The 21,691-nt window shown below is 56.4% G+C and overlaps 1 protein-coding gene across 2 annotated transcripts in view; it reads left to right on the forward strand.

The window, feature by feature from the left end:
• EPHB1 (EPH receptor B1) overlaps positions 1–21,691 on the forward strand; it is an 86,323-nt gene that overhangs the window by 44,299 nt on the left and 20,333 nt on the right. For both annotated transcript variants that reach the window (XM_054206573.1, XM_054206574.1), the window contains exons 4-9: positions 10,455–10,610; positions 13,697–14,032; positions 17,432–17,613; positions 18,771–18,933; positions 21,033–21,141; positions 21,361–21,425. In XM_054206573.1, coding sequence (XP_054062548.1) covers positions 10,455–10,610; positions 13,697–14,032; positions 17,432–17,613; positions 18,771–18,933; positions 21,033–21,141; positions 21,361–21,425 — 1,011 coding nt within the window. The remainder of the gene's footprint in view (positions 1–10,454; positions 10,611–13,696; positions 14,033–17,431; positions 17,614–18,770; positions 18,934–21,032; positions 21,142–21,360; positions 21,426–21,691) is intronic.

Here is a 21,691-nt window from a genome sequence, read left to right on the forward strand (position 1 = left end):
AAGTTAAAATTTCCGTGGCCCCCCGTGCTGTCACATTGAGGGGTTTAGAAAGTTGGGATGAAGGCAGTGAGGTGGGGAACCAGCCAGCAGCTTACTGGGAAAAGGTGCTCAGAAGTGAGCAGTTTGGACTGGGAAAATTTTAAGAATAGTGCAGAGAGGGAGAGTGTGGACGGGGAAAAGTAAATCAGTGGAAGGGAGACGGCTGAAACTTTCAGAAATGGCTTTTTTAGGTGTTTTCTGGCTCGAGGAGCTATGGGACGATAAGAGCTGCTCGGCAGGAGCAGGGCAAGTCAATGGCAGTGGCCACCATTTAACTGCTTGTGGTGGGAAAAGGAGGTGCTGTTAAAAGAGAGAGAAATATCTAAGTGATGCTTGTATATAGAAATAATAGTGAATTGCACCCAACTGCGGGAAATATGGCTTACTGCTGAAAATGCCACCCCTGGGGTGGGAAGGGAGCGCTTTGCTCAGGCCTGTGTGGGGCGACGGAGGCGGTTTCCCAGGGATGTGTGTGCGCAAGTCCCCGTGAAGGCAGGACCCAGCTGGTGGCTCTGGTCCCCTGGTCGGTGCCGCGTTTCCCCTCTCCTCTCTGCGGCTGGGTAAGAAGGCGCCTTTCCTCCAAGGAATAGTAATTATGGCTTGTTCCGTTATAAATATTCATAGGGGAGCTCTCGTAATTACTTTTCTAATTAATTCCATGCATGGGGCTCTTGGGGTGGAGGTGGGATGTGGGGGAGCGGTTGCGCCTTGGTTGGGACGTCCTCCCCTTGCCGAGTGTGTCCTCCCGTTGCAGAATCCGTCCTCCGCTTGCCGAATCCATCCCTGGGCACGGTCCTCAAGCTGTCAACCAAACCGCAGCCCCCAAGTCTTATCTCTGCTGGGATGGGGTGGTCCCGCTCCATGATGCGGCATCCCATGGGACGGGGTTTTGAACAACCTGGTCTAGTGGGTTGGAACTAGATGGTCTTTAAGGTCCCTTCCAACCTAAACCATTTTATGATCCCACCACCCCAGTGCAACCCAAGGCACGATGTCCTCCAGTGCCGTGGCAGGGACACAGGGAAGCCGTGTCTCCATGTGTCCTGGCCCGTGCTGGCATCATGAGCCTGGCCCTGCGGCTGAAGCTCTCCTCCAGGCCCATCCCGGGGTGACTCATCCTTCGCGGCATCAGCACTAATGAGGAACCACTTCAGACGTAATTAATAAGCACTTGATGCTCTCTAGATTGAGGGGATACTGTGTGGCGTGAGCTGGCAAAGGAGGAAAAGGTGCTTAATTATTTCCTATTAGGAATAGGAGATGTTTACTTCCCAGCCAGGAGGGCTTTGTGCTTCGGGGAGCCCGGGGGCGATGCTGCCCCAGTTTCCCACTTGGAAAAGGAGCTGGAGTTACAGAGCAACATTGACGGTTCCCGAGATCCCCAGGGGGGTATTTGACATCCACCATGAGTTTTGGTGGCTGCTCCCTTTACTGCTCATTAGGTGGCTTGATGGCTCACGTAGGCATTGAGGGGTGAACGCGGTGTGCTGGGTTAAGTGGTACATGAAAGTATCGGCTCTTCCATACGGCTTCCAGTCCGTGTCCATGGACTCCTGGTGTCTCACATTGCTGCGGTTCACTCCAAACTGCAAATAATCTTGCTCCATGGCTCCTGTATCGAGCCCGATACCTGGGCTGGGAGTAGAGCATCTTCTGGGGCTTGTGTTTTTGGGACGTGAGTCCCGGCCTGAATCTTGGTCCCCCCAAGTCATTTGCTCCAAACCCACAGGGAGGATCTTTGCTGGGGACGCTGCAGTGCTGGGGATGTACGTGCCCACCTGCCACAGGTCCTGGTGGTCCCCGCTGTGGTTCGTGCTCTGCGTGGGCACCTCAGCCCGCTTCAGCAGACCCGGTGGCACCCCTGCACATCGGCATCACCGAGGGTGGTGCCTGGGCATTGCTTGCCTTCGCGGCGCCAGCCAGCCGCGGTTGTATCGCCCTCGTTCCAACCAGGCGTGCTCCGGGTTGCGAGGGTTCCCCGAAATCCAGAGTACAGCTGTGCCTGTGGTTAAGGCAGGGCATCCAGCTGCAATAAAAATACCCTGTTTGTTAAAAACGGGTGAAGCGGCGGGGCTGGGGGTGCTGGAGGTTGGGCGGGAGCAGCCTCCAAAAACCCCTGGGCAGATGTCAGCATTCCTGCCCTGCCGCTGGAGCCCCAGTCCTTCCCCGGCCGCTCTGCTCCCGGAGATGCGCCCGTCCCGCTCACCCGGCTTCCCCTTAAATTGCTTTTCTTGCCGGCGCAGGATGCATTTCTCATTTTACTCCCCAGCCCTTAGCTCTGGTTGTAACGTGCAGCAGAGATGTAAATGCTCGTGTATCGGGGCAGGGAAGCCCAAGGAGTAGGGAGCTGGACACCGCTGTCTATTTACCGGTGAATCAATCTCCCCTTTCCTTACATCGCGTCCCCAGGGAGAGCCGTGCCACGGCATTTAATTTGCGGCTACTGTTCAGGTGGCTCCCAGCCCCGCTGCCGACGAGGGTTCGGGGCAGCAGCGACAGGCTCAGCCCCGGCAGAGGGAAGAGCTTGTGGCCAGCTGCAGCCACTAAATACGTTTTTAAAGAGTGTAAGGAGGTTAAATAGCCTCAAATCATTGCCGAGAACTTCATCCCCCTTCATTTGTTGACTCAGATTAATAAACTCGGGCAGCGTTAGGATGATGAGAGGCATCCGGCACTGGTCGCCACTGCTGCCACCGTAAGCCTCCCTGCCTACGTTGGATAAATTGTCTTGCACTTCATCAAATTATTTAGCGTTTGATCACGGAATGGGGGTGCTCAGAGAGGCAGCGCCGGCCTTGTCCTTCCCTGCAATGCCTCCCTCCCCTTCTCCATAGCCACGCTTTCGCTCCCGAGGGGGAAGAGCTGAAAGACCGGAGAGAAATGGAAAGGGCTGGGGACTGGAGGGTCTCCGTGGGCTGCGCTGTGTTTCACCCCTAATTCCACATGGAGAGGTGCTGGAGAAGAAGGTTGGGCATCGCTATTTCTCCGGCTGGTTTCTGGAAAGGAAGGCGAGCCACCGGTGATGGAGGAGCCGCAGGGTGAGACCGGGCAGCCTTGTGTGGGTATAAAGAGGAAACTAAAGTGGAGCAAAATGGAAAGAGGAGAAAAGTGGTTTGCAAAAGTGACCTTGAGACGTGAGTTTGTGTTTTGTTGGTTTCGGGTTTTTTTTCGCGTTGGCCGTTTTGGAGGGCAAAGTGCCTTTCCCTGCTCTGCGGCGAGCTGGCAGCCCCGCGGTGCCGTCTGCCCAGGGCGTGTGCTCCCTTTCCTCAGCCAACAAACAGATCTGGGACAGGTTTCGGCTTCAGACCTTCAAAATCCCCCCAACCATGAAAAACAGAGACAGCAAAGCCCAGAGCAGTGGTTAAATGGGCAAGTGTGGACTTGTTGGGAGGACGGGTGCCATGGGCGATGAGCGTGTGGCACATGGGAGCCAAAACCGCCTTCTCCCGTGCCCTGTGCTGGGCTTAAACTTGTTTTTTAGGGTCATGATACCAGCTAAACGGTTGGTGCTGAAGCTCTGGTGCGTCCAGAAACCTTTAATTTTCCCAAGCCCGCCTTTCTGGAGGAGAAACGCTGCTTCTGGGTGAGCATCAGCTGCGTTTTGCTTGCGGGGCTCATTCTGCGAGCGCCTCGGTCCGCCCCGGGGGAGCAGATCCTCGGCTGATGAGGGATTGGGTTTTCGGGAGAGGCAAATGTGGATGTACCTGTACAGGCACCCTGTTGCCTGTGATTGGCCTCGTGCAGCTGCCTACCCTGCAAACACCTTTGGAAATCCTGCCCCATGCCTTCCCCCTTCCGTTCATTTTTCACCCGTGAGAAAAAGAGCGAAAAAAACCCCAAAACCAAACCCTAAGAAGAGAAAAAACGTATTGAATTTTACTTTCCCTCCATGAATAAACCATGGAGGGCCAGGCTCAGAAGCCGCTGACGCCGCTGACTTTAATTTACATGTGTCCCAAGGCGTATCTAAACCTATTCCTCCAGAGGTGAAGGGCTGGTTTAATTAACCGGCTGCGTAACGAGGAGCCGGGGCCGCTTTCCTCTGCGTGTCGGGGAGAGACGCAGGCTGTCGCCCGCAGGATGCGAACCCAGATGCTGGGAAGCTCATGTTTATCTCATGAGCTTCTGCCTATACAGAAATACGGCAAAAACGCGACGAGGCGGGCGCTGTTTGTAATTAGGTTGGGTGAGCACTTGGCCCTGGAGTGGGGGTGGCTCTGGGGGATCCGAAATGGTGAAAATTCCTGCATTTGGCTGCAAAATTGGTGAAGTTTGCACCAAAGTGAGGTTTTATCCCTTCCTATGACGAGGCTCTGCTGGGATGTCCCATCCCCAAGGTGCTGTGGCTTCTGGCATTTCTCGGGAGCTTGGAGGAGCAAACGTCTGTCTGTCTGAGGATGCTTCGGGGCTGGGGATGCTCGGAATTCCCCGTTTCCCCCTTCTGGGCCACGCTTCTTGCCCTATCCCAAGGACTGGATGTAGGAAAGGAGATTTGGTGGCTGAGGGGATGTTTCAGGGACAGTTCTGATCCCTGTCTCCCTTCTCGGCACGCTCAGGCAGGCAGGATGGGTGCCCTCCCGCTCCTCCTCGCCGGAGCGCGGCTTTGCTCGGAATACAGGACCCTCTCCGGATTAATTTGCAGATGCCTGGTGGAGGACGGCGCGGCAGTACCCCCGTCGGCACCGCCGGCTGCCTGCTGAGCTCGCTGTGGCTGTGCCAGGGCTGAGGCGCTCGGGAGAAGTGCTTGGCTTGATATAAAAGGGAATGAGATCATTAAAAAGTAGAAATGGAGGAGGCGGGGGGAACCAACCCGCAAAAAACAACCCTCCAGCCCCCCTCCCTAACAGGAGGGAAGGAATGACAGGAGAGCATCGAGTCAGGGATGCAATTAAACCACCGCATGCTCGTTCCCTGCCTGGATGTGTGTGGCGGGGGGGTTGACGAGGGAGATGAAAGCGGGGTGGGAAGGCAGCACCCTTGTTGCCCTTTGAAGACGGGGAGATGGCAGCCCCCGCTGGGGAGCGGAGACGTGTGGGTGACAGCTGTACCTGGTTCTGCTCTTTTTTCCCCCCAAACTGCAGCCTGCATCCCTGCTGTCGGCAGCGCATCAAAGGGACAGAAACCCAAAAACGTCGGTTGCGTTACAGCCCGTGGTGGCATTGCGGCTCTGCAGCCCCGGGGTGGGGTGTGTGTCCCCACGGGGGACACGGTGCCACTTGTGTCCCCCCAGCGCTGCCGGCCAGGGAGGGCGAGCGGGAATGGAGCCGGCAGCCGCCCCGGGAAGCCGCGCCGGCTGCCGGAGTGCCTGCCCCTCTAATCACAACATCCTCTAAATGTCGTTTTTCTATAGCGCGCAATTTCGTGTGGGTGTTTATTTGCCTGGATGGTGTCTTTCAGCTGCAAGCATCTCGGAGGGCTTCCTCGCCTGCCTGCCGGCGGCACGCGGAGGCAGCGGGATGGGCAGGAGAGCTGCCCTGCTGCTAAAATCCCTGTGATTGGGGCTAATCCATTGGAAGGCTGAAAAATTGATGGGCTTTCCCCCTCCCCCCCTCTCTGTTTTTTCTTCTTTTCTTTCTGGTGCACTTAAAGATAAGTACATTTTCTGTCAAAGGCGTCTGCAGAACGTACAAGGGGTTTCTAGCAGGCATCTCCTCTCTTTGTTTTTGAGTTTCATCAAAAAATTGCGATGCTCCTGCATAAAGTGTCGGTTTTAAGGAGCCAGGTTTTCTTCTTAATGAAAAATTGGTTTTGTGGAAAGGGGGGAAACGGCCTTGAATCCTTTTCCAGTGGGTTGTAAAGGGCAATGTTCCTCCTTTGCTCATGGCCCGCGGCGTCCTCAAACCCAACAGGGCACGTTCCCCGCTGCCCGGCTCCTGGGGGTGCTGGTTGGTGCCAGCCACGTGTCTTTTTGGAGCAAGGCTGGATCATCCAGGCTTTTTAGTGCCTTGGCAGGCGGCAGTCCTCTCCGTGCCTCCAGCTTGCTCCAGGGCATCGCCTGCTCCAGCACCGTTACTTCTACCCCATCTTTTCCTCACCTGCTGTGCCGGTGTGACCGTGGGCACGTGTGTGAGCACATTTAAAGACACTGCTTTGGCCCTGCAAAGGCGTTGAGGACCCAAAAAGGAACCTGAAACAAGCGTGAATTTGGGAAAACCGGGCCAATGTGGTTAGCTCTGCCCTAGCGGGGACAATCAGGGACATGGGAAGGACCCGCCTGGACGCGTTCCCGTGCAACCTGCTCTGGGTGAACCTACTGTGCCAGGGGGTTGAACTAGATGATCTCCAGAGGTTCCTTCCAACCCCTGCCATTCTGTGATTCTGTGAAGGCCGAGACGGCACAGGCTGGGTTTGCTGGGAGCGAAGGGAGCTGGTGGGGAGGCCAGGGGGAGGAGGTGGGGAGTCGCCAGCTTGAAGACTCTAATTCTTTGCAGAAGCTCCTATTTTAAAACCTGATAAGGAAAAATGCCACCCTGCGTCCCCGGGGAGCTTTAGAGCAAGTTAATATAGAGGAGATGTCTCCTTCCTTTCTTTCTTTCTCTCTCTTTTTTTTTTTTTTTTTTTTTTTTTTTGACTAAAGCGTCCCTGAGAGAGTAATTAAAAAGTGCAAGTTCCAGGCGTTAACCGAGAGGATTTAGTTTGAAAAATGAAATGCTTGGATACCCCTGTGCTTGCACCCTCTCCGCTGAGCATCTGGTCTGTTGGCGGTGGCGTTGCCTTGGGCTGGATCCTGCTTACCTCTGACTCCTCCTAGCACCCGAAATATAAAGCTACGGGATTGCCGTGGTTAAGACAGGAGAGATTCCCAGAGCAAAAAGCCTGGCGATGCTGCTGCGTGCCGCTACTGCTTCAATAATTCATCCTGCCCCGTGCAAGCTGCTGAGCGAGGAGGGAGGCGGCGATGGGGATGCGGGTCTGCCCTGCCTTCAACGGGTGTTTTGCCCCGTGTGGGACGTGGCTGCATCCCCACCCCACGCTTTTTGGGGGGGGCAAGAGGGGGACTCCAGCCCCGGCTCCATCCAGCCCTTTGGGGCTGCAAATCGGCTGCCACACCTACCGTCACCCCTCGGGCAGGAGAAGACTTGACCTGTTTTGGTTTCTTTTTCCTCCCCCAAAACCTCCAGTGATGACCTCTCACTGCAAGGAGCTTGGAGTGATGCTCCCTCCTACCCCCAAACTCCTCTGTTGGCCCTGGGAAAAGCGTCCTGCCGGCAAATGCCTGGGCCCTCGCTGCCTGGGATGCCCAACATTCCCGATCCACAGGCAGGACAGCTGATCCGCAGGGAGCTTTGGGTCGTGGCGGGGGAGTTTAAATGCTGAGCATTCGGCCCCAGCAAGCGCTGAAGCCGCCGAGCGGCACGGCTGGGTTTCGTGCCTCCTCATTTACAAACACACCCCTGGTGCTTAAACGCCGGGAAATGGATAGTTAAGCACATCATTAATCTTACCCAGCCCACGTAATCAACAATCAATTAATTCTTCCCCGGGCTGAAGAGATGCAGATTGTGCCGCAGCCAGGGCACCGGCAGAAGGAGCCCGTTTCTGCAGGGAAAGCCGAGGCAGGGCCTCATCCCGCGATGGTCCGACATGCCATTACGGATCCAGACCTTACCAGCTCTGGGAAACTTTCTTGCAGCAGCCCTTAAATCACGGCAAACGCTGCCCTTGCCGTTAGTGGGGTGATTTATTGCTCACTCCAGGGCTTGAGCCCTCTTTACCAGCCGCATGCCTGGACTATGTGTTTACTATCCGATGGATTATGGATCTCGCGCTGCGTGGGTTTCCACAAACCCCACCGCAGCATCGCAGGGGCTTTGGGCTTCATCTTTGGCTTCGTCTTCCATCTGAAGTTGGTGTTTCGGCTCCCCTAGAAAGACGGGGGGGACATGGGCAGCGGAGAGAGCAGGAGCTGCAGCCCCCAGCGGCTTTGGGAGGAAGGTGGCATCAGCCTCCCCCGGAGCTGCGGGAGACTTAAGGCAAACACGGTGTAATTGCAGGAGAGAAATGCTAATTGGTAATAATAACAATTAAGAGCCACGTGCCTGCAGATTACAGGAATTTAGGGCTAAGCGAAGTGATAAAAGGAACCTGAGGACGCTGGGTTTTGTGAAGTGTACTTTGTTCAGGTTATTTTGACAAGGCATCCCTTGGCTTAATTGTAATTAAAAAGTAACAAACCCCTTCAACCCACCCACCAACATGCCTCTACGCTTAAAACTGAGGCGTGTTCGTAGCGCTGCAATCCTCTCATCTTCCTCCCTCCCTCTTTCCTCCCCTTCCATCAAAATACAGGTTCCCTGGGACTGCTGCCCTCTCCTTCCTGCTCCTCCAAAGAGCCCAGTGCGTTTCAGGCACGTTTCTGAACACGTCCCCGAGCTCTAGAGCCCACAAGTCACCTCTTGCATGTCTCACAGATGCTAACGCTGCTGAGAGCAGGGACATCACGGGGAGGTTGCTGGTGGGAAGGGAGAGGTGAAGAAATGGAGATCCACCTCAAAGTCTTGGTGTCCACACGTGGTTGTGTCTCCTGCCTTGCGTGTCTGGTGTAACTCTGTGCTTCCTCGTGCCGTTTTGGGGCGTAGGGCTGTGTGTGTGGCTCAGGGAAGGGTCTGCATCCAGCTGCCTTCTGCTCTGGCATCCTGAAGTTCCCCCTCAAACCCTCATCTGCCCACCCAGCGTCCTGCAGTGCACGGTGGCGCCGTTTGCCTAGCTGTCTGGCTGCATGAGGTGGTGGGTTACGGCCCTAAGTGCTTCTGCGAGAGGCCAGGTGTTGGAATGGCTGCGGTAGGACGCGGAGGACTCGGCAGTCCTCCCGTGGTGGGGAGGAGGAAAGGCAGTGGGAGGTGGTGGCTGGTCCCTCTGGGATGCACTTGGCGATTAACGCCATTGGAAAGAGACAATTCGTCGCAGCCAATTGCGCGCCTCAGGCAGGGGGGAAAAAAAAAGAATCCCCTGAATAATAAAATTGTAAAATATTGTTTTGATTTATCCTTTTTTATCATCTTTTAATATCTGGCAAGACCGTGTGAGCAAGAGGCCTTCATGAGTTTTGAATGACAGGTTAAAGGGCTCCAATAAAGATTAGATGGTCCACTATCTCTCAAGGAAATTGCATCAAAGTGGTTACTCCTGCTGGCTCCTATTAATTTCCTCTTCATGGCTTCTAGGAGATGCCTCATATCCTGATGCAGCAGACAGGGGCTAAGAGGCACTTTCCATTATCTCAATCATCGCCGTGTTTATGAGACACTTAGGGTCTTTCTCTGCAGAGCCATGCCTTGGAGGTGACAGCGTCACGGGGGCAGAGCCGGGAGCCAAGCGGAGGTGGGACCACTCTGTGTGCGAGGCGAGGAACCCCCGGCCGGGTGGTGGGCCTGGGTGGAAGTCTGGTCCCTTGAGTACAGATATGGAATCCGGATGTTCCTTTCTGCAGCCTTTGGATTTTGTAGGGGTCATCTGAGGGTTTTGTGAGACGTCAAGGATGGATGGGCATCCGTTCATTGGCGCCTTGTCGGTAAGGACCGGTGGGATGGGCAGGGATGAGGGACCCCATCTTTGCGTCTTTGTCATTCCGTCATTACCCTCTAACGGCAGAGCAGCGAGACGGTTAATTAATGAAACCTCCCACCGTCACTGATTAAAGCCTCGCCGTAACTGTAACGGGAGCATCTTCTCATTTATGAATTAGTTACCATTTCCTGCTTGAATGAACTCGGAGGCCGACGGCCGGGAAGGTTATTAACCCCAGCCCCGGGCTTGTGGGGATTAATGGGATGGACTCAACACATTGTCATGGGCCTCGCATCAACTTTTTAATTAAATATTTAAATTTTGCATGGAAAGAGAGATGCAAGACCTGAGCCATGTCGTTGGGGTGACGGAAAGGGCTGTTTTGAATCAGCAGAAGGGGAATGCTGTCCTGCCACTGGGCATCCGTGTCCCCATGGGTGCTGCGGGGGAATGGAGCCCCGCAGCCCCCCACTGTCCCTCCGCCTCGGTACAAGCAGTGGGGAGCAAAGCAGGCGCTGCAGCTCCTGTGCTCTGCCTGGCTAATTACTATGTCGTTGTGGAGAGCGTGCATGTTGCAATTAGGCTTAGTACCTGCTTTGGACAAGGGTTGGCTGATGTCTTGGGGGACGCGATGCAAAACTTGCCTCTCACTGTGTGATTTCAGGGTTTTCCTGGTGGCTCCAGAAATAATTAATGGCCAGCGTGGAAATTTATGGCCATCCTAGCTCCGTAGGAAAGTGCTACACTGTTTAGCTCTGATACAGGGGAGGAGTTTTTCTGTGTATTATTTTTCCTTTATTTCTTTCTTTTTCTTTCTCGTCCTGCCCCGTTTCAAGAAGAGGGCCTGCTTTCGCCTCCGCCCCGGGACGATTCGGTGCCCAACCGTTTTTCTCTGCTTTCTCTTGCAGCTTGCCCGGCGGGGACCTTCAAGGCCAGCCAGGGCGCGGGGGTCTGCACGCCGTGTCCCTCCAACAGCCGCTCCACCGCCGAGGCCTCACCGCTCTGCACGTGCCGCAACGGCTACTACCGGGCGGATTTCGACCCGCCGGCAGCTGCCTGCACCAGTGAGTAACGGTGTCGGGGTTGGCGGTGGTGGGGGAAACGCAGGGGTCTCACTCCCCTCTGCTGCTGGGGAAGCGGCAGGGATGAAGTCTCAACCCATGAGCTTTTTCATCCCATTTTCTCCCCCCGTCCTGCGGTGGAGGGGAGCGAGAGAGCGGCTGGGTGGGCGGCTGGCGGTCACCCAAGGGCCGGGGTGCCCATAAGGAATACCTGTCCGTCTCCGCATGGCGCAGCACCTCCTCCACATGCTATAGAAATGCTCCTTGCCCCAATGCGAATCCCTTCACTGCCACGCCGGCATGAGCAGATGATGTCTTGACGCCGCTGTGGCACGCACTGAACAACGAGCGATGGGGTGGCCCCACAGCCCGCCTCGTCCGGCAGCCGTCGGAATTTGTACTTCACTCTGGCAGCAGCGGTGATGGCAGGCAGATAGTCCCTAGGATAAATTAGAATTTGAAGTTATCTGCTCTTGTTGTCTTGTTCATGGTCTTGCAGACGGAGTGGTTTTTTTATAGGGGGAAAGGGTGCGTTAAACATTGGTATTCAGTGCGGCGTTGCGCGCGATGCGTCGCTTCTCGGCTGTCTGTCCGAGCCTCCCGGGATGGCAGCAGCAGCCTCAAACCTGTCTTTTGGTGAGAAAAGAGCCCAGGAGAGAAGGAGGAGCTGCTGTGCTCTTCAGCCCGCTGGGAAAGTGAGTCTCAGCCTCAATCCCCCTTCCCCCCAACCCAAATACGCTGCAGGCCCTTGAATCAGCCCGTCAGGGAGCTTTAGCAGGAGGATGCTCCGGCCCCTTGGTGCTGGGGATTGCCTGGAACGCATGCTGGAAACGAGGAAAGGATTTGCCTGTTGTGCTGGATCACTTGAGCTGCCAGAACGGAGGTAGTCAGCAGGTAGCACGACTGCAGATAATCTGTATATCTTTATTATGTCTCATTACGTAGCTGATTTACAGTATTGCTGCGCTATAGGAATACAGTATAAAAAAGTCTATTTGCTGATTTTTATTTCTTCTCGGCGGTGCTTAATTTTACAACGCTCTAATCTCAGACGCCAGCTGTTCGCCGACAAAGTTTCTCCGTGTCAGAGGAGTAAATAAGAGCGCGAGGCTGTGGGTGCTGCCCTGGACCAGAGCCCTTCCCGAGGGCCGTGCCCTGGCAGGGCAGGGAAGGGGCTGCAATTAATGGGGGGCGCACGGAATTTGGGGACAAACAGTGGCTTGTCTCTGGGCCTGGGAAGAAAGATGGTTTTCTCCCTTTTTCTTGAAGAAAAACTCGAAAAGATACTGTCTGCTTAAGGTACAAGGAGGGGGGATTGGGTTAAGGTTCGGGAGACAGGTTGCAGCTTTTTGGGGGTAACTTGCTATTTATTGATCCTTCTCCCCCAGCCTTTGTGAGTCTTCTGGTCTGGTTCTCCTCAGGGAACTGATGTCCTTCCCCCAACTCCTGCCCCCGATGTGTTGCCTCCCCGCCTTGTTCTGTAACGCCCCTTTGACATCTCCACTACCTGCTAATGGGATTTCAGGTGGCCCCACGATGGGACATCTGTGCCTTGAGTCCACGAAAGCCCTTTCCAGTGAGGATGCCGCGCTGGCAACCGCTGCCCGACACATGCGTTTCCTCTGCGAAAGGGGAAAAGAATGGAAGGGAATGGATTTTTTTTTATATTTTATTTTTTAAAATTATTTTTTTTTATAGGCTGTCATTTTCCTAGGCGCTTTAACGAAACGCTTTCATCTGCAGTATCCGCAGCAACGGCTCAGAGCGGCTCCCAAAGTGCCTGCCAGGGTTGTGATTGAGGGAGCAGGAGGAGATGGCGGCGCAGGCAGGGACCGAGGCAAGGGTGGCCACCCACGGACCCCCCGGGGCTGGCTGGCAGCAGTGGCCGCAGCGGGGCGTCACCTGCAGGTCCTCCACACGGGGTGACCTCTCCATCCCACCAGCCACCTCACCCCTGTGCTGACGAAGCCGCCTCTGCCTGGCCCATCCCCGTCCAATAACGGGGCTAATTTATCGTTAGCCACTAACGATGTTCCCCAGCACACACACATGGAGGGCTCCCCCGGGATGGTTTTCCCCAAGACAGAGCGTGTTTCGCTCTCTTAACCTTTCCTTGCAGGTCAAGTCCTCCATCATTTTTATTGCTCCCCCCTATCATGGCAAAGTCCTTTTTCTTCCTTGGAAGAGCAGTGCCGAGCCCTGCCGCCACAAGTAATTAATCGCTTTCCTTGTTTAATATATCCCAGCAGCCAGATTTTGTGGTTTTGGCTGCGGAGCTGTCCTGACTAACCCCAAATCCTTCCCCAGCCCTGGGCAGACGCGCATTTGTGCCTTGATGATGCTCTCCCGCCTGGATTCCTCCTGAATCTCTCTCCCTATCGACTTGTTCCGCGTTCCGGCAGCGCTTGCAATCGGAGTTCAATTCCCATCCTCCGAAGCATTTGCCGTGGCTCCCGGCGGATTTGATCAATGCAATTTTGATCTCTTAGCCAACATGCCAGCTGCTTCGCAAGCCAGCGAGCGGTGCCGGGGTGCGGAGGAGAGCATTCCTCTCCGACGTTAAATTCCCGGGCTCCCAACTTGAGATATCGAACCGTTAATAACCGCTTTTCATTCCGGGCTCTCTTTCCGCACGCTGCCCCTCCATTTCTCCGCGTGGCCGGCTAAGTGGCGTTTCTCTCGCTGTGATAATCTCTTTGAGGTGCTCTCCACGTGAGTGCTGGAGCTAACTCGGCATCTCCCAATCGTTAAAATGGGTCCGTCTTCGCAGATAGACCTGCGTGAACTCTGCGTGGGGGAGTCTTTTCTTTTGGAGACCGAGTGGATTTGTGCCGTGGGAGTCCTCATCCCCAACTGTGAAACCCCTCTCTCTGGTCGGTGTTGCTGATGGGGAGAGCCTGACCCTGAATCAGGCAAAACCGTGGAGACCGGATCCTTCCTGAGGCAGGAGTGATGGGTAGAGCATCAGACGGAGCTGTGGGGTGTCCTTCTCCGTGCTGGAACCCCCCCGGGGCTCCTGCTGAGCCCTGTTAGGGCTGAGCATAACGTTTTGGGCCAGGGCCTGTCTCAAGCGCTCTCCTTCCCCGCAGGTGTCCCGTCCGGCCCCCGCAATGTCATCTCCATCGTCAACGAGACGTCCATCATCCTGGAGTGGCACCCGCCGCGGGAGACAGGGGGTCGGGATGACGTCACCTACAACATCGTCTGCAAGAAGTGCCGCTCGGACCGACGCGCCTGCTCCCGCTGCGACGACAACGTGGACTTCGTCCCCAGGCAGCTGGGGCTGACGGAGACCCGGGTCTTCATCAGCAGCCTGTGGGCGCACACCCCCTACACCTTCGAGATCCAGGCTGTCAACGGGGTTTCCAACAAGAGCCCCTTCCCGCCGCAGCATGTTTCCGTCAACATCACCACCAACCAAGCCGGTGAGTCCTGGGACGGTGTGGTGCCGGGGGTTTTTAAGCCATACACTACGTGTTGCAAGCTCCCAATCTGAAGGAAAAAGCTCCCGGGATGCGAGCAGTGTGGGATGGCTGTGGTAAACCTGCACCCGGCCCTGGGTGGGCTGGGGGAAAGTGGGAAGTGGGGAGAAAGGCCGGGAAAAGAGGGAAGGAGAGGGATGGGGGAGCTGGAGAGGGTGCCTGTGCCCCAGGGAAAGACGGAGCTGGGCTGCGGGAGGGGACGGGATGAGGATCGATGCCTGCTTTTTATCCCTCTCTAGATTGCCTGGGGATGAAAAAGCATTGCCTTTTCCCCACTTTTCCCAAGTGGGAGCAGGGAGCTGGGGTTGAATCTGGCCTTGAAACAGCCTGAGCATCGCACCGTGGCGGGGAGCGGGGGGGCAGCATCCCGGGGCTGAATTCAGGATCTGTCTCCTGGCACATCCCTCTCCCTTTTCCAGGCTCCCCTGCCCCTTTCCATCCCTCCCTCTTCCGGATCTGGTGTCAGGAGCTGAACAAGCAGCTCCAGGCCAAGCCAGGACGCTGGTGGGGTGGGGGGACGAGGTCCTGGGCTGCCACGAAGAGCACGGGGAGCGGAGGGGATGGCAACCTGCCTGCTTTGGGCAGAGAAAGGGGATGGTCGTTCCCGCTTCGTGCCGAGCATGTAACGCAGGCAGCCTTCGCCAGCCCGCTCCCTTGGGACAGCACGAGACAGAAACCTGGCGTAAATATTGTCTCCCGGCCCCGGGGAATGCAAATCTACGCTCGTGCCTGGCTGGCATCGCCACCTCCTGAACCACATGCAATCAAACCTGCTGATGGTTTCCAGGCCTTTTCTCCTGCAGTGGGATTTTTGGGGTGTTTCTCTTTGCTCATCTCTCACCCTTGGGCTGCCCGGGAGCCAGGAAGAGCCAGGGCTCCCAGGTCCGTCTGTCCGTACCCCCACGCTCCCTGTTTGTCCTACAAAGGCTGAATATCGCCATGGAAATGCCCCCAGTGCTGCAGGAGCGGCTGTGGGGTAACCTGATGGAAATGCATCAGGTGTGCCAAGGGCAGGATCGGTGCTAAATTTAAAATCCCTTTGGCTTTGCAGCGGGTTTTTCCACCCGCTTTCCCCCACGCCCCGGGGCTGGGAGGCACAGCAATTAACAAAACAGCAATCAAGCTAAGTGTTTAATTTCGGCCCACGAGCATCTTCTTGGAGCGGATCTGGAGAGATTGAAAAAAAAAAATAAATACGGGATTAAATACGCCGGGTAAACAAAGGTGGTGCCAGACTATAGACATCTCCCAGTGCAGCAGAGCAGAGCCGGGCTCCCACCACCCCCAGGTTCCGTCCACGGCACAATCCCGCACCCTGAGCTGGTTGTGCCGAGCTCAGCTCTGCCCCAGATCCATGGGGAGGAGGCATTTTCCATGCGTAGTGCTGCCTGCACTCTGGGCACGGTGAGGAGGAGGGCAGGACAGGGAGCTGTGACCCTGCAAGCAGGTCCTGCCAGTGCCGCTTTGGGAATGGAGAGACTTGGGTACCTTTCTTGGAGGCTTTTGGTAGGATTAAATGCAGGATCAGGGCCATATTGGCTGGCTCTGGCCCTTTCGAGTGTAACTTGTAGGGCAAAAAGCCTTTGGAAAAGTGGCTCCTGACTAATTTAGCGGCTTGATGTCCTTGATGGTGGAAGGATGGTGTTGGTGGTGCTGCTGCTGGGGATGCTCGGCTACAGAGGTGCTCATCTCTGGAGGTGCTCATCTCTGGGGGTGCTTAGCTCCAGGATGCTCATCTCCGGGGGTGCTCATCTCTGGGGGTGCTCAGCTCTGGGATGCTTAGCTCCAGGATGCTCAGCTCCGGGGGTGCTTAGCTCCGGGATGCTCATCTCCAGAGGTGCTTAGCTCTGGGATGCTGATCTCCAGAGGTGCTTAGCTCCGGGATGCTCATCTCTGGAGATGCACAGCTCTGGGATGCTTGGCTCCAGGGGGGCTCATCTCCAGGATGCTCATCTCCTGGGGTGCTTAGCTCCGGGATGCTCAGCTCCGGGCGTGCTTAGCTCCAAGATGCTCGTCTCCGGAGGTGCTCAGCTCTGGGGTGCTTGGCTCCGGGATGCTCAGCTCCGGGGGTGCTTAGCTCTGGGTTGCTCAACTCTGGGGGTGCTTAGCTCCAGGATGCTTAGCTCCGGAGGTGCTCAGCTCTGGGATGCTCGGCTCCGGGATACTCGGCTCTGGGGATGCTCAGCTTCCTGGCAGACGCAGAACAGCCACAGGTTTGCTCCAGTGCATGCGGGAGAGCTGGGCAGGGAGCAGCGGCAGCGGGGACAATGTGCCTGCCAGCTCTTTTAGGAAACCTACTCGCTTGGCTCTGGTCTGGCGCGTGGACTGAAATACCGTGGGCAGATTTGCAGGGCAACATGGTGTGTGGCATGGCTGGCAAGGCTGGTTAGAAATGCATGGCGGGGAGGGAAGGGGGTTGGAGAAACAGTGACGGGCTCACACCTGATGCCGGCTGCACTCTTGGCGAGTGCCGAGCATCTTGCTTTCTCTGGGGATGCTGCGATGAGATGCCCAGGACCCTTGTGGTTTGCTGCCCGGGAGGTCTCGGGGACTGCAGGGATGGAGCTGCTTTTGGAGCACCTTTGCGCCATGGCCCCGGGGCAGGCAAGGAGCTGCAGGAGGTTGGAGACTGTTCTGCCAAGTGTTTGTTTGGGCTTCGAAAATAAAACTCCTGGGAGAAGCGTGTTTGGGCGCTGAGGGTGAGCACCCCCAGAGAGCCCCTAAGGGCGGACCCGGCAGCTCCTCGGGGACAGGGCTGAGCCAAAGCTGTGCTGCAGGCTCCAGCGCCCCGTGGGGTCCCCTTGCTGGGACGGGGTGTCCCTGCCCTGGTTTCCCATCGTCGTCCTCAGGGTGGGCAGATATTTGCTCCTACGCCCTGTTAGTGGGGTGGCAGCCGTGGCACAGGCTCCTGCGGTGCTAGGTTCTGGGTCCCCCGGAGAGGCTGCTACGGCAAAAGATGGTGAGCAGAGCTGGAGACCGTCGTCGAGCTTGGTTTGTCCCCGCTTGGGGAGGGCTCTGCTGGCTTTGCCCACCCGTGGGAGACATTCATGGAGCAAGCAATCCCGAGGAGAAGGAGCACTGAGGATTTCTAAGCCCCTAATTAAAAAGACTAATTGGTTTAAATGCCAGAAGTCCCTCGCCGGCTCGCTGCTCTGGCTTCATGTAAGCTGCTGAGATGCCGCTTTTCCCACTGCTCATATAGGAGCTTGTCCCACGGGGTGAAGAACCTCAGGCATGGGAGATTCAGGATGCTCCATGTGCCCAGGAGACCTTCCTCCTCCCTAGGGCCGTGGGTCCTACCCCTTTCCATTAATTTTCCCTCCCTCCCTGCTTCCTCGGCAGCACCCTCCACTGTCCCCATCATGCACCAGGTGAGCGCCACGATGAGGAGCATCACGCTCTCCTGGCCTCAGCCCGAGCAGCCCAACGGCATCATCCTGGACTATGAGATCCGCTACTACGAGAAGGTGAGCCGCATCTGCACGCCTGATGTCAGCAGCACCGTGGGCTCCAGGCCGGCAGCGGTAAGCTTGGGTGGAAACCTCAGGATGGAGGGTGGGCCGGGGGCATGCGGAGCTTCGTACGACACTGCTGGGAGGCTGCTCTGGTCCTGAGCTTGCTGGGAGAGGAGGAACATGGATGAGCTTTGAGTCAGGCTCTTTGCTGGGAAGGTTCGGGTGGTGGGACATGCTGTGGGATGGACGCCTGGTCGCCCGCACTGGCTCCCGAGGGTGTGAGCAGGGTGCAACCAGAGGAAGGGAAGCAGTGTTGCGGCTGCAGATGGTAATTCCTCCCCTGTGGGCAGCATTTTCTCCAGCACATCAGTGCCCGTTGCTGCCTTGACGCTGGTACCTGCTAGGGCGAGCAGAGACCTGAAGCGTGGGGATAGTGTCAGGAGGAAAGGAGGGGGACGGTGAGGACCGGAGAAGGTTATCAGGGTTGTCCCTGTCTCGGGTCACTGCCTCCCACCAGGTCCTTTCGCTGGCAGCCGTCCTTCCCCGCAGGGGACACGCTCTCAACCCTTGCGGTGAACCGTGCCGAGCCCAAGCTGTTCATCCCTCCCATGTCTTGCCAGCTTTAATGAATTCCTCTAAATGTGAATAATTAGATGATCTCACCAGTGGCCCCTTTACAGCAAATCACCGGGGAACGTTGCAAAAAATGAGATTTGAGACGCATGAGGTTTCCACCAAGGTTTAGCACGAGGACCCCTGCCAGCAGAGCAGCGACCGTAGGGGCTGGGGGTCTCGGAAGAGTGAAGTTGCCCTTGAACCTTCTTGATGGGTAGGGACATCAACGCTTTAAAGAGGAGGAATTTACTGCTCATGAGTGTTTGTGCTCTGGATGCCCTTACTGTTTCTCCCCGCTGCTTCATGCTCTTTGCTATGGTGGGACAAGTGGGCTGCCGGGGAGGGACATGCTGTGGGGACCTCCCCAGCTACCCGGACACCAGGCAGAGCTCATGGGTCATGCTCCTACAGGATCTTTGTGTCAGGGGTTGAGGGCAACCAGGAGGGTCCAAACCACCTCGCCCAGGCCTCCGGCTCTTGTGCTCCTGGAGCAGAACCAGGGCCACCGCTTTATCCCCCTGCAGATAAACCTCATCCCTGCCATCAATGGGGCGCGGGGCACATCGTTCCCCTCGCTGTCCCCACTGACCGTCTCTTGGCCATGCCCACAGGACCACAACGAGTACAACTCCTCCATGGCCCGCAGCCAGACCAACACGGCCAGGATCGAGGGGCTGCGACCCGGCATGGTGTACGTGGTGCAGGTCCGAGCCCGCACTGTGGCCGGCTACGGCAAGTACAGCGGGAAGATGTGCTTCCAGACGCTTACAGACGGTGAGTCCGGGATGGGGGGGACAGGGAGGCAAAACGGGGTGGTTGTCTTTCCAGCGACAGCTTCGGGCTTTAATTGGATTAAACGAACTTGTCTCTGCAAACCTCTCTCCCAGTGGGCAGCGTGGCGAAAGCCAGGTGATTTACAGCGACGTCTTATTAATCGCCAGCTGGAGGAGTAATCTGCTTTAAATCTCTTAGCTCTGTCTTCTCCCCTGCTATTTAGCTGCAGTTTTGTCTTTCCTGCTGCTGATTGTGGTGGTGGAGCCCCCCTGCCGCCGGCTGCAAGTCCAGCATGGTGGAGGTTGTAGATCCCTGGAGGAAGGACCCCTGGGATGCTCTCCTGGGATGCTCGGAGCCGCATGTGAGCCATCAGGGCAAAGCTGGAAGGGTCAGACCCATCTCTAACCACTGATTCCCCGCCTTGAGGTGGTGCGTCGAAGGGAAAGGGCTAGCTCACGGCCTTCACGGCTTCTTCTGGCCTCCTCACTGGAGTTGTGCTCTTGATCCTCTGGCCCCAGCCTTTCCCTGCACCCACAAACGCTAGATCCCTTTAGAGACTAATAACTCATGGGAGAGTGTTTCATTAATCCCAGTTTTGGGACAAATCCATACATCGGTGAATGATGCGAGGCTCCTTTCATGGTCCTCCTGCCCCTCCAGACAAGGGGGGAGCTGAAGTCCCTCCAAGGAGCCCCTTCCTTGCCTTTGCCAGCATGGTTCCCGCTCCACTTAGGTGACACCTGTGGGTCCCAGCCCCGCTGTCTGTCTTTCTTAAAACTTTCCTTCTTTCCTAAAACTGGGTCTCTCCACGCTTGCGCTGGTGTTGAGTGCCAGCCGGGGTGGGAAAGGAAAACCACACAGGGCGACCAAAGGGAAGGAAATGGTAATAAACCCCCCCCAGTGCCTCGAATCTTCAGAATTAGAGAAGCGAGAAGAAAAATCCTGCCTCAAATAAGCAATTAAATGGAATTTAATAAGAATGGATAGTGTAGATTATTAAATAATAATTGATTGTTAGATGAGAATTTCTCAGGATTTAAGCGGCGTGCAAGAGATAAATCTGGTTGCTAATAATTAACTGCAGAGTAGCAGAATACAGATAAAAGGGTGCTAAACGCTTTCTTTTGGAGGGAATTTTATTTTAACCCTTGCTTGTGGCTCCTGGGGATAGTTGGGGAAGGGGGTGTTCCTGGAGGTCTGCAGAAGCCCCCAGGAGTGTGAGGTCTGCTGGGCGCCATCCACCCACACGGCGGTGGGTCCCCACGCCGCTAACGGGGCAGGGCAGGAGAAGGGGAAAACGGGGCAGAGGGGGAGACACATGGAGATGGCAAGTGGCTTTCTCCGGATTGCTCCAGGCATGTCCAGTCCTCCCCGTGCCACCTCGGCTTTCCCCCCAGCCTGCTGCTGGGGGACGCAGGGGGTGGCTGAGGGGGTTTGAGGGATGCTCGGTGCGGGAGGCGTGCTCTGGCTCCCTGGAAAAGGAGTTGGCTCGTGCCATCTGTTGTATATAAACACCTCCCAATGGACCTGCAGTGAAGGTGCTTGGGTTCTCCCGGGCCTCTCTCTCAAGGTTAACTGTTGCGTGGTGGACTCTCTGATGTCTAATATGATTGAACTCTTGGCGCAGCCTTCCCCGGCTGGTTTGGTTATTAATGGGGTCTTTTCTCTTCCTCCTTTCCTGCAACTTGTAGGAACTTTGAGACCCCCCGTTAAATTTGGTCGAAACGACCAACAGGTTTAAATTTATTGAGGGAAGAGAAACCCCAGAGGCATGGACAAAGTCACCTTGTGAACCTCATCTCTTTGGGAAAGCGGGTGCAATCACGTTGGCTTGACGTGATTCTTAGGACCTTCTCTTCCGTATTTTTAACCCAAAATCAATGTGAGCTGAGCATGATAAATCCTTCCTTGTGCAGCGCAGCATCGGCTCGTCACGTGCCTCAACCAACGCTCCTGGATGGATGTCCCTTTTCCCACCAGCCTCCCATGGGAGCAGCACCCATGGGGTCAGAGAACATGTTATGGGACCCCTTCCCAGGAGGCTGCTCTTACTCCGTGAGCGTGCAAGGGAGAATCCCTGCATCCCTCTTCTCTTGCAGATGACTACAAGTCGGAGCTGAGAGAGCAGCTGCCTTTGATTGCGGGGTCCGCAGCGGCCGGGGTGGTCTTCATCGTCTCGCTGGTGGCCATTTCCATCGTCTGCAGCAGGTGGGTCCCGGTGGGATGCTGCGTTTCCTGGAAGGTGGAGGTGGTAAGAGGCAGCTGTGAGAGATTTGGGGTAGGAAGGGAGGGATGGGAGACCCTTGTAGCTGGAGAGAGCTCTGAGCTGCCACCGCTCGCCGCGTGTGGCTTGGCAGGGGAGCGCTTTGGGGCTGTTTCCAGCTGCTTGTCCCTCAAGCCCGGCTGTTGTCTCCCTTCTTCTCCCAGGAAGCGCGCCTACAGCAAGGAGGCGGTGTACAGCGATAAGTTACAGCACTACAGCACCGGGCGAGGTGAGCGGGGAAAAGCGGGCAGGGGAAACGCTCCTGAACCCTCCCACTCCTCGGCGGGGGAGGAAAGCCCTGTGGGGCAGACGGAGAGGCCCGTAGGGTGGGAGGAGAGATATCCGCAGCTGTGCGAGCGTGTCTTGGAGCGGGCGGAGGATTTTGCAGTGGTGCAGGATTGTGGGTGGGAAAAGAAGAGCAACAAGGGGGATTTGGGAGATGGGGATGGATTCTGAGGGGATGTAAGGGGCAGGGGGGATGTAGTGGGACAGGGG

The sequence above is a fragment of the Rissa tridactyla genome, chromosome 6 (genome assembly GCF_028500815.1).
Source record: "Rissa tridactyla isolate bRisTri1 chromosome 6, bRisTri1.patW.cur.20221130, whole genome shotgun sequence".
In the NCBI taxonomy this organism is placed as follows: Eukaryota; Metazoa; Chordata; class Aves; order Charadriiformes; family Laridae; genus Rissa; species Rissa tridactyla.